This window comes from Anomalospiza imberbis, chromosome 10 (genome assembly GCF_031753505.1).
Source record: "Anomalospiza imberbis isolate Cuckoo-Finch-1a 21T00152 chromosome 10, ASM3175350v1, whole genome shotgun sequence".
Taxonomy (NCBI): domain Eukaryota; kingdom Metazoa; phylum Chordata; class Aves; order Passeriformes; family Viduidae; genus Anomalospiza; species Anomalospiza imberbis.
This window is the reverse complement of record NC_089690.1, coordinates 16,135,299-16,153,952: the sequence shown is the minus strand read 5'-3', so window position 1 is coordinate 16,153,952 and position 18,654 is coordinate 16,135,299. Positions and strand designations below refer to the sequence as shown.

Below are 18,654 nucleotides of genomic sequence, written 5' to 3'. Positions count from 1 at the left end.
TGGGTGTCACTATTGTGTTAAACAAACTCAACAAATCATAATTTAGCAATGAAACTCTTAAATGCTAATGGCTGAAAGCAGAGAGCAACAAATAGAGCATAGATGTTGTAGAAATAGACCACAAATAATTAACGTCAGCTTAGATAATAAAATAAAATTGAGTTTTGCTCTGTACCATTTTATTGAAGTCACTGTTGACAATTTTTGGTTGATTTAAATATGTAAAAAAGAATAGTTTTGTAAAGTTTTATCTTGCTTGATGTAGAAGATTTTGGCAATCTGCAGCAACTGAGAAAAACCACCATTTTCAGTATGGTAGGACAGGGGAACCAAAAGTATTAAGAAAAAAATATGCTCAAGAACAAAAGGAGGGATAATTAACAGGGTCAAAACTTCTGGAAGTTTGAAAAATGTCTAATATGAAAAATGATAATTTACAGATGCTGTAGCTGGGCATTGTGTATGATGAACAACCTCAAAGAGACCTTGCAGTGACTGGTGTGATTCTCCTTACAGACTGGAGTGGTTCTGTATCTATTCCACATTGTGGTAAGCAGGATCTATTCCCTACCAGCTCAAATCCTAATTTCTGTAGTCAGAGAACTGCCTAGTCCTCTGCCCAGTTACAAAAAAAAAAAAAAAATTGTGGTCTGCTCCATATATAGATTTAGGGGTCTCATTTCTCTGGGTCTGTTTTATAGAAAAACTTAATATGGTTCTAAGTGAATGTAAGTAAAATGCATAACTGGTCTCAGGAATCTTCTGCTTTAAAACTTAGAGCTAATGTACTGTGAAAAAATGATCAACAAGTAGGGGGCAAATAATGGGAGAAATCTAGATTTCCTCAGATGCTAGTGTACATACATCTCTGATAGTAGATTTGAGACCAAGCAGAAGGATTTTACATATGTATTTTCTGAGTGTGCAACTTGAAAATTCAAATACAAATACTGAATATTCCATGTGATTAACAGACTGCCACTGCATACTGACCTGCAAAAAAAGTGTGTTTTAATAAATGCCTCTTACTTCCCCAAACAGACAGAATTTGCACAATTTTCAGAGTTAATGCATTTAAGTATGTTTACACTGTGCTGTAAATTGAACTCAAATAACCCATGGAACCTACTAAGGAAATTTAGCAACTCACAAGATCTGCTGGAGAGATGTTACAAGAGAAGCAGTGCCAGAATATTGATTTACTCACAGGTAACTTTGCTCATTCTTACCCCAAGGCAGTGCATTCTTGCCCTGCAGTGACTGATACCAGCTGACTTCCTAACTTACCTGTGACACCCAAGTGACTCAGCATCTCTTGGGAATGCCTAATCCTTACATCTGAAGTGTCAGAAAGTGTAAAACCTCCCTCTTAGATTTCTGTTTGCTGCATTCTCCCCTACACTAGGATAAAAATAAACCTCTTGCTTCATCTGCAAAAGAACGAACATTGGTCCTGCTGAGTTATATTTATTATTCACTTTGATCCAGGCATTTCACATGACCCCATAGAAGCCAGATCAGGTTGGCTCATGAATAGATGCTTGCTTCCCAAATCTACTTAACTAAAAACAAAGCCAACGGAATTGAATAGGATCAAACTCCGGGTCAGCACAGGACAGGTTTACAATCGGTCAGTGCTAACTGCAAACATTTTTTTAACTATCTAAATTCTATTAGAGCAGCCAGCTTTTTTGGAAGCTAGTGATACAACACTGCAGGAGTTTTCTAGGAAACAATTTTCCAATGTTGAAAAAGAGGATGAAATGATGGAAAGGTTTTACTATGTCTTTAATGAAAATTGAAATCACAGACTTTATGGCCTACCAAAAAGGAAGAGGGGAAAAAGAATCTAAGAAGTCAGGTAGAACACTTACTGCCATATATACTTTCACTAATGATATTTTGCCTCATTTAGCTGTTCTACAGTTCTGAAATGTCTAGGTGTAATAGCACACAGTATGGGCAAAGAGATTTAGCAGCATATTTTAATGGTGTCCTATGGAACAGAGAGTCCTTCTGAGTTGTGACATAAGATCAAAAGATAAACAGCATCATGAGAGACTAACTCCAACAAGACTGCAATTTCAAGTGAACAGAAGTCAAAATTTAATTGTGATGTGAACAATTGTAATGATATAGTACTATCAGTAGTGACTAAAATGTTTTTTCAGACAGTGATTTCTTGCTAATGAATAGGAGTGCAAATTTATTTATTGCACAGAGTTATATATGGTTGAGAGAATTAAAAATGGCAGGTACACAAGCTCTTCTAAAACCCAGTAGAGCAACTGATGCATAGCTATAATGGTTTTATTTAATTATTAAATGAAAGTTCATCTATTTGCTGAAGAAAGTAAAAGCAAATAGCTTCTACTTTTCTTTCAACTTGCCCAGTACCAATACATTCAGGTACGGTCATGGCAGTTTCATTTTCTTATTTCCATGGTCAGCTTTTCTCTAGCTAAACGTCAATTACCATTATCTTGTCTACTTATAATAAAGAAGGCTTTTGATGTTGAAATTTAAAATATTTTCAAATAGGCAAATAGAAGGCAAAGTCATAATACAGAAAGTTCTGAATATTTAGGCTTGTGTACTGTACAATGCCAGAGGCTTTTAATAACCATTTATTTTTTACAATTTCAAGACAGGATTGAGGAAAATGCAAAACTCTGAAGAACCAGAGCAGGATTCAGACAGAAAAGCAGATAAAGCAAATGTTTTGCATTCTAGAAAGCTAACAATAAGATAAACCAATCTTTTATTTTCTAATGGGTAATCTCCACAAAAGCTCAGAGAGCAAAGTTAGTGTGTCAGAGTGTAAAAGCAGAACACAGCAAAGTTTAAAAACCAGAAGAATTGTACTATGAAAGAAAATATTAAATAATCCTATAGAAAATTATTCATCATCATATATTAGTATAGAAAATATGGGCAGTAATCTATGTGAGGCAGTGTAGGGTCTGTAGAGTACTTCTGTTTCTAGTATATTGATTAATATAAATGACTGCATGAAATATAAATTAATATTATATTGGAGATACTTTATCCATTATCCATCAGGGTACATGTGCATCCTTATTTCAGAGCTTTTTCAGAAAATGGTACAATTCTCAGACTTACCATTGTGTAACCATTCAATTAATTTTGAAATGTTTATTACACTTCTATTTGGCACTTATGTCCAGTTCCTTGGAATTATTTAGAAAACTAACTGCAAATGCATGAATCATAATACAGTTTATGTGTGATAAGGACAGCCTAGAAAAGAGCTACAACAACTGCAGAATGTATTTATTATTGACTGATTATGGGCATGTAATTCAGAACTTCCAGGCAACTGAGTGAGAACCCAAATCAGGGAAATTCCCCAAGTTTGAAAGTTAGTTGTTTTTATATGGCACTTCAGATCAGGTTTTTGGTATCCAAAACAGTCTGTTCAGTATCACTGAGAGACACTGCAGAGGTACCAGTCAAAATACTTTCCTGGGATGCCCTTTTGTTAGCACAGTGTTACAGAGATATACACATCCTAGGCCTCTATTATGAAAATCCTACAGCATGGGGGACTTTCACATAGACATAATCCTGGAGGATTAGGATAGGATCCAAGGACACCAGGGCAGTGATCATGACACAGCAAAGCGTGCAGCTAACTGCAGAAGCACAGGAAGAAAAAGGTGTGTCTTGCTGTTCTGGCAACTCAAGTTGCACAAAACAAAGTGGGGCAGGTGGCTCTTCAAAAATTGATCTACCATATTTGACCTTCCTAAACCCAAACTTAACCATTAGTACTTTGGTAGAAAATAAACTTCATCACTGACAATTTTTCAGTTGATCACCAATCAGGATATACATAAATATATGTATACATACATACATACATACATATATATATATATAAAACTTCTGTACATATATAAGTTTTTCCCTCACACAATGCTTAAATTATTGGCTATCTCTATATAGAGATGTATTATGAGAAAGAACAGTCAGGATAAACTAGTCATCACTGGAAGTATTTCAATTAGCAATTACCAACATGCACAGTTACAAATTTTAGCATGTAATGTGAAAATCCCTAAGAGTTGTTTTATAATTATTCATAAGACAAAGAGAATTCAGTGGTTTTTTAAAGTTAGTATCTTAAGTGAGTAAGATAAAAAGTCTGCAAACATTTTTAGAGTCACCCAACCCAAATAAGAAATAACTAAGTTGTCATAAAACTAGAGAATGGCATGGACATTCTCTTTCAACCTGCCTCATAGTAGAAGAGAAGTATAGTTTTCTATACTTCACATGTATTAGGAATTACATCTGTCTTATTCCTAGACTGATTTCAAAGAATCCTTAATGCAAGAAAGGTACCATGATTAGTACATACCCAATTAGAAACAGAATTCTTTACAATCTTAGGTTTCTTCAGTGACAGCTGTACTTGATACCAGTGACAGAATTATGCTAGTTTGTCAGATGTGTTTATATCTGAATATTGATTTACTGATTTATCAATCATGTTGATTTTCAGGAACAGCAATGTGCACAAAATGAACAGTACTTACAACAGTAGTTATCATTAGTTCTAATCACAACTTACCCTTGATCCTTTTTCTGGAAAGCACCGACAAACTGAACAATCCTGCCCCCCACATGGATCAATATATGCATATCCTCCCTAAAAATTGAAAGGTTATGGATATATCAATGCACAACAGACAACAATTATATAATCAAATATTGTCAGCTGGACATATTAGCTAATTAGATGATTTTCAAGGCAAAAGATCTCTCATCAACATAAACATGCTGGCAAGGTAGGAGCAATAAGTAAAAGCTTATTACTTGCTGCTCTAGAAGGTGGAAGACCTTAACTACAAGTTATGTTACATAACACTAAATATTACAGCCAAATATAACTTAGGAAACCAGCTGCACCTGAAATAAATTTTAACAGAACCAGAATTTAATTTGCAATAATATAAAATTTGCAATCCATCAAATTATTTTAGGAGATTGTTCAACTACAATGAAATTATAAAAGGCAAAACAAAGTGAAGGAGCAAGAAGTTCACTCAGAGATAAAACCTTGAATTTAATTCTTGTCTATTAAGTGAAAGTACGTTTATGCATGGTGTGATTATGCATTGCTTACTAGTAATTTACTTATTTCTTGTCTTAAAAATTTCTGTTATTGTCCTTTTAATAGCAAAGAAGTGACTGCTTTTTTCATCAAATTGCAATGAGAAAAACAATTATATTCAAGGGGAAATGAAAACACAACAAAATGTAAATTTAGTAGATCTTCTGTGTGGTAAATGAACATGATTTCACTGTTCTTTTCTATTTCTCCAAATGTAGTAATAAACACACATCATATGCACTTATAAACTAAGTTGGAATGTCCACTAAATAACCTTTTTTTCAGTAAAACTGTAAATTATCAAAGATATTTTTAAAAGAATTTTAACAAGGAGGTGAAAGATTTAAGAATAATGTAGCTAAACAAGAAAATGGTGATAAATATTTCCTCAGTGTGGGTTTTCATTATTATCAAGGTCAAGATTGTTTTGTTACTGGTTTTAATACCCAACAGAAGACTATAGGCTCATACTTCAATGTTTCAAGGAGAAAACTCTGACAAGTATTAGATAAGGAGGAAAAATTCTGTTCTATCTATACCATTTTTAGAATACCTGAAATTCCCAAACCTCAGAACAATAGGGTATGATGGTCTCTCTCACACACTGAATTTCCCATGAAATTACTAATCTACTCTGCACTAGTCTCTCACATAGTTGTTAGAATCCTGCCTCTCCTGGAATGTCAATAGAATACAAGTTTCCAATAACTTAACTATTAGCCTTTCCTCTGATTGAACAGTTATTTTTTAAAAATATTTCCAACTTCAACACCTCAAATAAAAAGGGATGAGTTTGGGGATAAAAAAGTCTCTACAAAAAAAGAGCTTCTAAATATTTGAAAGAATACAAAGAGGATGGACTTGAAAGAAGGCAAGGGCATTGCAAACATAAGGGTTATGAAGGCCAGTACAGAGAGGATAATAAAGTAGATATTGAAACTATGTTATATGTGAAAATTTGGCTTCAGAGAGATGGGACTGTCCATAGAAGCCACTTTAAGATCAGAATAGAAAGCTAGAATTGACATGTGCCATATTGCAGAACCATTAAGGAGACTTTATGAGGAAGGAGACAGACTCAGTGAACAAGGGAGGGTTTTCTACATCCAGCTTTCCGAAAGCACCTCAAGAAGCCAGAATTAGAATCTAGGAAAATCCAGAGCATAAAATTGCAAAATAGATAAGGTGAGTAGCAGAAAGCAAAGTCAGAACTGCAGAAATGCAGAAAGGAACATTACAGTTTTCCCACAGAACTATTGGTCTTTTTGGTGCATGTGGTGCTACTTGTTTAAACTCTACCATTCTATCCCTCACCTGCCTAAAGTAAATATCAATGTCACTTACCCCATCAATTCCTTGAGCTGACAAAACAATCAGCAGCCACCTGATTTAAAAGAAGAAAACAGAATTAGAACTACACTCACAACATCAAACCTTCACAAAAATTTAGCTTGTAGAAAGTGAGAAGTGATCAAGTGTACACATGATTAAGTCCTGTTTGGGGTGACTACATAGTGTTTTTATAGGGGGCGCACACCATCAAGAAATGGCCTCCCATGCTGTAAATACTTGTCTTTTGGGATTGTGAGACTGAGGACAAACAGATAGCCATGAACAAGACTATGTAAAAGTCATGATAACTGACCCCTATAACCTTTTTCCAATCCCAGAATTATAAAGGACCAGAGGGGAACCATTCCAGACAGATTTCTCCATGGACACCACGAGGTGAAGGCTGAGTAGAGATGGGAATTATCTGCATCTACCCTAAAATCAGTTAGCTGGTGCTGTTTTCTTTTCCTCAGAGAAAGAGGGCAAGAGAAAGTAGAGAGAAAAGCCACATTCAGAACAGCCATATGATTCCAGAGCAGCTGCTGGGGAAGCCCAGCTCCATACCAACCACTGCTAGTGATGGCTTGTAAAGTTTACAAAAAAAATATACTAAAATAAAAAGGTAGCCCAAAATTTCTGCAGCAATATGGAAAATAAGCATTCTTTAGAAATATTATTAATGCTAATATTATTTTTACTAAGAACTAAGGTGTCTACTAGTTTTATGAAAAGATAAATTAGGTAAAGCCATAGCATACAGACTGCTGTGTACTATTCTACAGGATACAGTGAAGCCTTTTTCAAAATTACTCCAACTTTGCAAATATCTAGGTGTTTCTTATTACCGTTAAATTAATAGCTAAGAATATATCTCAGTGAATCTGGTTAAAAAATGTAGTGATCTGTAAAACTCACCAGGCAGCTGTGATAAGCCACTTAATCCGTTCAAATGAATCCTTTGTTAGTGCCATTCCTGCTGATTGAGGATTTGTATATGCAGCACTTTTTTTTTTTTTCTTTAAATGGCAGGTCTTCTCTTTCCTTCTGTTTGTGGATGGTCTATAAACACTGTTCCATACTGGTGTTATTTTCCCCTCTGAACCTGTTTCTTTTAAAATATACATCCGATGTACACATGAATAATTACAGGAAAACCAATAATAAGACTTAACCATTTGTGTGTTACCCTGCACAGCTTTGTGTTGGCACTACATTATATTCTTCCTATTCAGGCCACATTTTATTTTATCAGCAATCCAATTATTTCAAGGGGACTATAATGAAACTGCAGATTCACATAAAAAGGAGTACAAGATTTCAGACTAGTAAAGATAGTTCTCATTCTGTGTTTAAAATAATGAACAAAGAGCATCTTGCATCATTATTTCTTAAAAAGTTTTCATAGCCACCATTTTAGTTAAAAGCATTAAGACAAAAGATGCAATACCCATGTATAGAAAAAACCTAATGAACTTTAAAAAAACTTCAAGAAAGTATTTATTATAGTTTTAAGACCAGACTGAGCAGCAGCATCTTTTGCAAATGGGGCTGGACCAGTCTGTGCCAGCATCTGAGCTGAGGAAGACCACTCTGAATGCAGGATAAAACATATGCATTTCATCTAAGAGTTCTACCCATATGCATGGACAGATGACAATCATTGGATACATCGCCTAGAGTTTTTTAGCTTTATTTTTAAAACATTTTTTCTACAGCTTTTGCCAGGATTTAGGAAGCTGGAAGCTCTTTGTGCAGGACTGACCAGTGGCCTCCATAGTCCCACACAGTCAAATTTTTCATACATAAATTGCATATGTAATACATAATTTGCATACATAGTGCATCCCTGACCTATGACTTGGGTCCAACAGCAGTTTTATTTGCTGTTCCCACCTTTTTGGAAATTCAAGTTTCACAAATCCAGAGACATGGCCAGGTCATGTGCAAACTTTCATATCCCCCAAATAAAAAAGAAGCTGCAATCCTTTGTAATGAGGCATATCTGGCAAATGAGTCACACTGGTTATTTCAAACTGAGGGTTTAAGGGCTGGGCTTCTCCCAGGTTAGCACAGATTATCACAGACCTCTGCTTTTTTAGCACTCTAGTATTCCAAATGTGGGAAATAATTTTGAGAAAACTGAACACTGACTAGAGTGAATTGACAGGGGTTTGCTTCCTTTGGAGAAGTCTCCTGAGTAGGCAAAGACACTCAGCTCTTGAGCAGGGAGTAAGGATGTGAAGTGCAGCAAGCTGGCTGTTCTCTGATAGATGTTCAAGCAGCAGCCATGTGTTTGTTAAACATGTGAGGGTACAGTTCCTGAAACATTACTCTTTTGCTTTCTATTATTTGGATAGTGTGGCATCTTTCTAACCAGAACTAATCTATAAATAGTATTGATTCCTGTGTGTATGCACAGTATATCCAAATCCCACAGTACTAAGAGGAGACTTTGGAAGCTGCTGTGCACTGACGGATGAAAAAATAGCCTAAAGGCAGCCAGTCCATGCTGCAAGATCACTCTTTACATGTATTGTACAGTACTCCATTCATCTGTCAAATTCTTACAGTCTTGCTGTGCCCCAGTTCCCCATCTGTAAGAAAAGAAAAAAATAACAATATCCCTAATAAAAAATAATATTCCAACAGTATTCCTACCTCACTGATTTTTTACATTAGTAATATAAACAATATAAGCAAAATTGTGAGGCAATAAAATATTGCAGGGACTGATTGCCTCAAATGGAAAATCCAAGTCATAAAGTGTTGAGACTTTGCAGAAATGTGTTCCTGTTGTCCACTATCCATCTCATTATTTAATTATCCCAACAGCTTCTGAAAATTAAGAAGAAAATTAAAAAGAAAATTATATTTGGTACATTTGCTTTGTATTAGCAGCGAAACTTTTATTTTCAAATTAAAATCCATTTTGATCCAACCCATTGACACAGTTTGAAATAATACTTAATGCATGAGTGGAAGACTTGCAGCCCTCTGCTTGTAATTTTGTCATGGTTATCTAAACCCCATCATTTTCCGAACAAGATGAACTGTTCAGTAGCTAATACAATAACAGAAAGAATACAAGGTTTTGTTTAGATTGATGTGTCAATTTGATCTCATTTTTTATATTTTTGAAGCAATCACAACCGTTACCTCAATAAAATATCCCCAGGATAGCACACTCACTGCCACCAAAGGAATAAGTTTCACATGAGATCACCAAACCTCACCTCAGCCTCAGAAAACAGGAGGGGAAAGGCTGGCACTATAACATAATCTAGATGTTTACTTTCTAGACAGGAATCAAGAATCAAGACCATTTCATTCTCAGTAACGCTGCTAAAAGAACAGGGGACATGGGCCATAATTTGAGGCAGACACACAGCTACAATTATTGAGGTAAAAAAAAATTAGAGCAGTCCTAACTTTATTTTCATTACATCCAAAGGAAGCAACATTATATACAACAATACCACACAAGCTGCAAAATCAAGGATTCAGAAGTTGTGAAATAAAAAATGGAGTTGTGTGCTCAGTTTTAATAAGGTTCTTTCATGCCTATAATTCGGACATTCATTTGAAGTCTGTGAACATATATGCTGTTTTCCATAGGACTTCTACCTCATTCATGATGGACATATTCAATACTCTTTCCATCCTTTCCAATAAGTCCTATTTTTTCATTTACAATGTTCTATAAAACTTTGCACTTTATACTAAATTCATACAACTTTAATGTTTCCCACAAAAATATTCCTAAAAATAGTATTATCCTTTCTTTACTATAGACAACCAAGGAAACAAAACCAAAGTTAAAATAATTAGGTATCAGTTATTGTAGAAAAAGACAAACTTTAATTAGATGCAGCTTTCAGTTGCTTTCTAGAATTAAGGTTGATCCCCAGTGTTCATGTACAGGTGCTTTTTTTGCATTTTTGTAAAGTAGCTCTACAGGAGTAGAAAAGTAGCTCTGCAGGTGTACATTTTGGCACAACTGATGCTAAGCCTGCCTGGACAGCTGTTTAGACAGACAAGATTGTCTGAGTTTGTAGCTCTCAGATAATATAATGGATTACAGCAGTATCAGCAACACAGCGTGCATCAATGTCCCACAGGCTTTGTGTGGACGGACACTGCCAATGATGGCAATGGTGAGCAGGGGAGAGAACATCAGTGGCTGATCTTACCTTTGGAGCAGCTCAGTGCTCCTTTGGAGTCAACGATCTGTCCTAGAAACTCACATAAAGGCATGTATGCTTCTATGTGACAACCTCAGAGTGCAACATTACTTGCTGTTTCTTAACTATAAACACACAAAACTCCCATTCAGCTGAGCCACTTAGCAGCCAGCTGCTCAAGGTCAGTGAAGGAGGTGGTTCTGCAAGTGAAGAGGATTCTTTTTAAATATTTTGCCTTTTTTGATACATCTCCCTTGTTAGCACTTTCACATTTTTGCTTTGAGCTTGCTGACTTCTTTTTCTTTTTAATTTCCACACAGGATTTTCATCATTTAAAAACTGACTCAGTATCTCTTTATTATAGCAGTGTTTCATTCATTCAGTATTCTGCATGAGTTTCTTCATTGCCGCTAACAGTGGTCTGCCTGCTTTCTTCTGTTTCTTCCAATAACTCATTGGCCTAGTATTCAACAGCTCTCCTTTTGAGTACTGTCTTCTTTACAGTGAGGGCCATGCTGGGGCATTTTGCATTGAAATTGTCATCATTTCAGAGGACTGATCGCTCTCTTCCGCTGCAGTCTCCCTTGGTCTGACCTCATTGTCTCATAGACAGGTTATGCACCTTTTGTTTTCACTTTTGTATAAATAAGCATCTACTACCTTCTGTCTAACAGCAGTACTTCTCATGTTAAATTCCAGTAGTGGATACTATTTCTTCTACATGGTCACCATCAATCTGGCCTGAAGCCAGGGGATTTCTTTCCTTTTCTCTCCATACCTTCCTTTTCTCTCCATACCTTGCTGTCTATACCAGCTTGCTCTCATAGATGTTGGATATTTTAGAGTCAAGTTTTTTTAACATGTTGCTATATACAAGATCTTTGGTACTGTAGATAATGCTCACCTCTTCCTGAGGCGAGTTCTTACTGGTACTACCAAACTTTTTGGAAAAGTAGCTTCTGCTAACCAGCTTTCACAGCAGATTTCATAAGAGGTTGAGTATGGTCTACTGAGTGGAGATCCAGCTCTACTCTTGTGCCTGTCAGAGAAGCTGTTTTACAAAGCTCTGTGGCTAGCTGTCTGCTCACTAAAGCCTTTAGCTCTGTATTTCATGAACACTCCTAAATTTATATACATCTATTACATAGTTGCTTTTGCTGTATCACTTCTAGTGCAAATAAAACCTGTAACATGGGATTTCCTGTATAGCACCCATGAACACTACAGACAAGATAAGGCTGCTGTGGCTGGCACTGCAAACATGCTTTCTAAGTTTGCATCTTCTCAAAACAGCACTCTTTTTGGTGAAAGGCTACCTTGAGCATGCAACACTTCTGTCAATAACATAAATGTGATAAACTTTACACATTGCCGACACTTTACAAATCACAATTCCGTTCTCAAAAGCTTTTTTATCTTATTACGTGGAAACCCTGGGGAGAAACATTTCTCGCTGCTTTCCATTTATGCGGTGTAGCAGCATTTTGTCCCCTCTGGGAGTTTCCTCTGTCTAATAAAGAAAACACTCGAGGGAGCAAAATTGTTGCTGAAGGACCTCCCGTCCGTGCCCGGCAGCGGCGGGTTGGCGCTGGGGGCCCCGGCTGCTGCTGCCGCCTTTCCCGGTTCCGCCTCGCTCCCGCCCGGTTTCACCGTGCCCTCCTCCCCGCCGGGACCCAGAGCCGACCCCGCTCCTGGCGAGCGCAGCCCGTGCCTCGTTCGGGCGGAGCCCGGGGCTGGCCCCGGCCCCGCTCCCGCGGCGAGCCCCGCGGTTCGGGCGGGCCCGCCACCTGCGCCCTCACGGCGACGCGGGCGGGGGACGGAGCCAGCCGGCAACCCGGGACACCTCCCGCTGTCCCGGGACAGGGCTGCCCCTCAGCGCGCTGCCCAGCCTCGGGCAGCCTCGGCTGCGCCAGGTGCCCCGGCCCTGGGTTGCCCGTCCGCGGCCCTCACCTCAGCTCCCAGGCGGGAAAGCCCCCGACGCCTCGCTCACTCCATGCCCGCTGAGGACGGACGGACGGACGGGCGGGCGGCTGGCTGCCAGCGCTGCCCAAGGCAGGACACGCGGGGGGGATGAGGGGGTGGAGGAGAGGGGTGGCCGGGGCGGGGCCGCGACCCGGGAGCGCCGAGGCGGGTGCGGAGGAACCCTCAGGCCAAAACCCACGGGAGGGGGCAGAGTCGAAGCGCCCCGGGACGCCGCGCAGGCAGCGCCGAGGGGGGGATGGCCGGCGGGGGCTGCCCCGGCCGCCTGGCGCCGGTGCTGCTGCTCGCCCTGCTCTGGCCGGGCCGCGCCGCGGCGGAGGTGAGTGAGCGCCGGGACGGGGCGGTGGCGCGGGGTCCACGGTGGCGGAGGCTGCGGCGGGCCCTGGGGCACAGCGCTCCCCGCTGCCACCGCGCTGCGTCGGCCGCTGGTGGGGAAGTGTGTTTCAAATGATGCGCCTCGTATGCACGCCCGGGCAGGGCGAGGCGAGGCGAGGCGAGGCGAGGTGAGGTGAGGTGAGGTGAGGTGCATCTCGCCCAGCTGCGGGGCACCGCTACCTGCACACCTCTGCCGGGCGGGGATGAGGACGGGAGAGAAGGCCCTGCACGGGGCACCGCGTCCCCGCTGGCCTCAGGAGCTTCCCGCCCTTCCAGCTGAGGGGACGGAACGGGGTGGGATGGGGGCTCCGTCCCGCCACCAGCCCGGGAAGCGGCTGCGGAGGCCTGGCGTGCGGGCACAGGGGATACGGACGGCCAGGACCGAGCCGTGAGCGAGTGGATGGTCGCCGAGGCAAACAACTCCGGAGCGGCATTCACCGTCTGGATCGCCGCTACCTTAATGAAAAAATTATTTTACAGACTTGTTTTTCAGGCTTAATGATGAGTGTCCATCACCGTTTGGTCAATAAATTCTCCTAGATAATATTGTAGTCTTGTCTGTGCCTTTCTCCAGTGTCTGGTTTTAACTTTTGGACTGTACATTCGCAGCTGGGAGAAGAGCAGTCAGCTGTGAGGGTACACGGGTCGGGGTAGCTCTCAATACTTCTGGCAGTTACCAAACACAAAACTGCCGGTTTTGGTGAATGTCTGGTAGACATCAAACACAGGAAACTGACAGTTTCTGGTAAACCTAAAACACAAGAAACTGCCAGTTTTAGTAAATTTCAAGTTCTTTCTCCTGTAATAGGCAACAACGTTAATTTTTCCTTATATGAGTAGGTATGAGTAAAGCTTTAACACTCTACATGAAAATCTTTACTGCCTCTCAAAACATTTTGAAGTTCACCTTTAGAAGGAAGAAATGTAATCTTGTGCTTTGCTGTTGCTAAAGCAGAGCCACATGCTGATACAATTATCTGAAGCAGTCTAATTAGTAATAATATTTCTTCTAAATTCATGCAACTCTTTCACTCACCCATTCTAGGTAGAGTGTCTGGAACCAGCATAAGCGCCTCACCCAGTATGTTGGGTTTTTTCATGGCATTCTAACTCCACTGGCAGTCAAGTTTAGTCATTTAACAAAGATCTAATTGTTGGTTTTTTTTTTTTTTTTTTTGGTAATGGAATTAAAATACCTCTTAGTTCTTATGTAGAACAGAGGTACCAGATCTATTTGCAAAGTACGTGTTTTCTGCAGAGTTGTTTCAGGCTCCATCCAGATCTGGATGAGGAAGATGTGGAAGATTAACACCTCAAGACCCGTCTCTCTCTTCTGCCCAGTTTGCTGGTTTTTGTTCCATTCTCCTCTTCCTCTGCTGATACCATTGTCCTTGTTGCTCTGAAGAGGTGGATATCATCATGTGGGCTTCTGGATGGCTTTTAGCAAGCACAGGCTGTGTTCCAGGAATGCCCCCCCTCTCCCATAACACGCACACACTTTTTCTAAGCCTCTCTTCTGGCAGTTTTATCTAAACTCCTAATTAAATATTAGTGGCTTATTAGTAATTTATATGAGGTAATTGATTAATAAATCGTTTCATCTTGGCTAAACTGTTCATTGCAAAGAAATAGGTATAGTTAATATACTAAAATCATGCTACACTTTCATATGAAAATAAATTGATATTTGACCAGCAAGCAATACTTCTGCTGTTTCCATCAATTAAAAAATGTTTCAACACAGAAAATTTTAGGTGTAGTTTATTCCTGAAGACAGGAAAGCAAATTAGTCATTTGTGCCTGCTGCTGTTTATACAGCAAATTTTAGTCCTTGCAGCTCTTCACAGAGTCCAGATTTCTCTGCCCTTAAGAGGCTGAACTTTCTGGCACCTGCTAGGGAGTATTATTGTCTGCATTCTTGGCCACTGGCACGCTCTAATCACATCTTCTGAAAACTCAGCAGAAGTAGCATCTTCCCATGTCAAAGGCTTTTCAGCTTCTTTGATGAGCTTCTTTCTTCTTCCTTGACTTCAAATAGTGGTGTTATAATTCTTCAGATTTTTCTGCTGTTCATTTAAATATTTTAGAATCATCATCATCAATATGTTTTCACAGGATACAAGATTCTTCCTATTCATCATCTTTTTTTCTTTCAGAAAAAAAAATGGATTTGCTTTCTCATTGCTTAATTTTGTCTAACAGCACCTGGAACTGATAGTGTCTTGGTGCAAATGTACAATTCCATTAATTCCCCTAAGTGTGTCCTGTCTTTTGATACCATTTATGTACTTCTCTTGTATCTACAAATTAAATACTAATCTAAAAATGTTCCCTGAAATTTGTTGTTTGAAATGACATGTTGTTTCAGTTTTTCCTAATAGGAAAAATACCTTGGTCAAATTCATTAGTACTCAATCGATATTGTGGCATTGAGCATTTTTATGATGGTATCATGTTAGTATTTGTTCAGAACAGGAGAGAGAGAGTTTCTATTTCAGCAAGATTACTTGCTTACAAGTTAGCTGCACCCCATCTTACTACCACTTTTAATTTTTATTGTAAATACTGTTGCAATGTTTGATAGCTCACAGGATTAAATTAGGTGCACCTTGTTATGTTTTTGCCTCCACCATGACATTTCATTTTCTTTCATCATGTGCTGGTGGCAAAGGAGGTGACATAACAACCTTGGTGACTGTAAGACTTGGGAAGATCTGTTTTGCATCCTCTTCCTCACTCATATTGTCTGTGACTAGATGCAAGTGTTTGTATTTCACAAATAATTTAATGTCTTACAAATGTTAGAATTGGCAAGTACTTAAAATGAATTTTCTTTGCTTCCTAATAGCAGTATTTTTTTCCTAATTATATGCAACCTATATTGCTGTCACAAGTAGATCTTAATACATGGCTCTGGAAGGGAAAAATTATGTTCTAGTTCAGCCCATGGCCATCTCCAAGGCTGGTAAGAATGGCATGCAGGCTTTTTTTTTGACCAGGAATCAAAGTGTTGGAGGCACCAAGTGTCCTGGTGAGAATGTTCCTTGTCTGGCAGCCTTTGGAAGCATCCAGGTGCTTTGTGGCACAAGCAGAGCTGAGAAGGAAAGATGTGCACCTGAATATACAAGAGAGTTCACAGAGCATGTTAAAAAAACAAGTCCTTTGTGAAGTGCCCTCTTTGATTTGGTTAATGTGATCCCAGCTCCGAAGTCAAGGAGGGTGTTACTCTGAGAACTGGGTCCAACTTCTGCTAGATTCTTCTGCTCCTGATTGCCTCTACATTTATTGTAATTCAACCATCACCTCCACAGAGAAACAGGCCACTGTCACAGCACTGCAGAGCAAGGCTTTTCCTACTGGGCCAAGAGAGGTAGCATAAATTAGCAGAGTTACCCTAATGTTTGTGCATCAAAATTGATGGATTTCTGCTGGTTTGCAGCACGTTGCTGTGATGGCCATAAATGTGAAGTGTGCCTATGTGAAAGATGAACCTGCTTAGATGACCTAAGTAAACACCTGTAAAAATTGAACTGTTGACACTTGATGGCTTTTCTAGAAAACCTACAAGACAAATACACATTTAAACAAAAGTCTATAATTCAAGTTCTTTTGCTGGCTGAATAATGCCATTAAAATTGCTAGAGTAGGCAGGTTCTTTCTTCACTGCTTTGCATTTCATAGAGATAGAACCATTTTATTTATGATCTGTGCTAGCAGTCTTTTCTGCAATACCTAGAGCTGACTTGATATAACAGATATTTGAAACAAAATACTTTGCTATTAAGTGCAACTAGTATGGGATGTCCGGTCATCTGTTTTACTGTCACATTCTCACCTTACTGCCTAACAAAGTAATACTAGAAGTATGTTGGCATGGATTACAGGAGCCTAGGAGGAAGGTGAAATACAAAAAGACTTTTTCCTTAACTGCTTGCAACCCCAGTCTCTCACAGTCACACTGAAAATGTTCCATTTTGTCACACCTAATATATTTTTAGTTCCTTTTTCATTATTTGTCTTACCCATTTTGTGATAGAGTTCAAGTCTCACAGGTTTACAGATTTCCATTTTGTGTGGCTTAGTGAAGACCTTTTAGCTAGGGCTTTGTGCTGCATTTTTCCACAGATTATTTTGGAGGAAGCTGCAGGAAGAAGTGACCTTTAATTTTTTTAATCTGTGAAAGCACAGAGCCTTTCAAATAAGGAAAAACCAAAACATGTACAATAAGCCTTCTCTGAACAAGCTACTGTTGCTTTCACTGCTATTTGCACCACTTAACAGAAGATGCACACCAGGAATTTTATGAATATACAAATATACTGGCCTGAAGAGATGAAAATTTTAGTGAATACCATTCCCACATTCAACAGCTGGGAAGAAATACAAAATGTGTGAGTTATTGCTAACCATTTTGTGGTAAGTAAGCAAAAATTCACTAGTTAAATGGTGTGTATTCTTTGTTATTAGATTGCTCTTTTAAGGTGATTGTTAGGAAGGAAGAACACGGATGAATAAGCTGATTAAACACCCTTAAGAGTTTGCTACACAAAACAAAATTGTGTGGTCCGAATTGCTTAGTCTTTTTTTCCTTGGAGAAAAGAAAATATTTATTTCTGTTGTCCCCATGTGCTCTTCAAGGTCAGGAGAAGAAACCAACCCCAGATAAGGAGTTTATGGCTCCATCTTTGTAGATTTTACACATCTGAATATGTCAGGAACAGTTTGGTTCCATTTTTGATAGTCCTTATCACAGTGACTTCAACCCCAGTGAGATGATTTGTAGAGTAAGGTATTGGTCATTATAAACATAAATGCAGATATATTCTGTGGTTTAGGAGAAGGAAAAGCATCATTCACTTTGTCTAAAAAGAGAGAAATTCTGTATCTTATCTTTATAGATCAAAAGTAATTTACACACACACACACCCTTCCCAAAACAGGAGAGCCTCAACATACAGCTTTCCAAACCTGCACATAATATACCAGCTCTACTTGTATAGATACTGAGTAATTTTAGGCAATGTCTACAAAATAGGCCTTAGTGGCCACTGCTACAGAGCTCACAAATCATTTGAGTTTGTGAAAACTCGGTGTCTTTGGTTTGTTCTGCATTAAAATATTTTATCTGTTTTATCCTAAGGCAATGATGAAGACATGGGCAAAGTGAAGATTGCTAAGCCCTACTGTTCTCACACTTCCTCACTGATAATGAGTTGGAAAGAAGGGAGAAGCTCAGTAGAATTAATTGTGCTCTGCTTGAAGAAGAGTGTGCTTGGCACCATGGGAGTAGATACTTATGAGAGATTTGTCCAACACTACAAAAGTCTTGTTATACAAAATTCTTAAACAGTAGGTTTGTGCTATAAAATGTAAAAGATTTTTTTCAAATTGCTTTCAATCTGTGAAGTGATAAAAGGGGTTCATACAATGTTCCCCTTGGCATAATAGAAAGTTGTTTAAATGGTCACATACAGAAGCTTCTTCCATTTCTCTCTACATGTCATTTAGCTTGGTTTAAATTATTTAAAATACTATTATAAATATATCTTTATATTACATGAATGAGCAAATCCCTCCTAAAAGAACCAGTTTAAAATTAAGGATTTAGAGTAATGACATTCTTACCAAATTCAGATAAAAATGTAT

At 38.9% G+C, this 18,654-nt stretch overlaps 2 protein-coding genes across 4 annotated transcripts in view; one reads left to right on the top strand and one right to left on the bottom strand.

Annotated features, from left to right (window-relative positions):
- COL4A4 (collagen type IV alpha 4 chain) overlaps positions 1-18,654 on the bottom strand; it is an 88,490-nt gene that overhangs the window by 55,291 nt on the left and 14,545 nt on the right. Inside the window, exons 1-4 of one of the 3 annotated variants that reach the window (XM_068200904.1) lie at positions 12,604-12,757; positions 7,388-7,580; positions 6,485-6,524; positions 4,598-4,675 (exon numbers count right to left, since the gene is read on the bottom strand). The exons of 1 other annotated variant lie outside the window; for it this stretch is intronic. In XM_068200904.1, the coding sequence (XP_068057005.1) occupies positions 4,598-4,675; positions 6,485-6,524; positions 7,388-7,443 (174 nt within the window). In that variant the 5' untranslated portion in view covers positions 7,444-7,580; positions 12,604-12,757. Of the gene's footprint in view, positions 1-4,597; positions 4,676-6,484; positions 6,525-7,387; positions 7,581-12,603; positions 12,758-18,654 lie in introns of those variants that run through there. One more of the 3 variants, XM_068200905.1, reaches the window with a different exon arrangement.
- The window catches only part of COL4A3 (collagen type IV alpha 3 chain), a 57,656-nt gene continuing 51,858 nt past the window's right edge, over positions 12,857-18,654 (top strand). Inside the window, exon 1 of the mRNA XM_068200909.1 lies at positions 12,857-12,952. Coding sequence (XP_068057010.1) covers positions 12,872-12,952 — 81 coding nt within the window. The 5' untranslated portion in view covers positions 12,857-12,871. The remainder of the gene's footprint in view (positions 12,953-18,654) is intronic.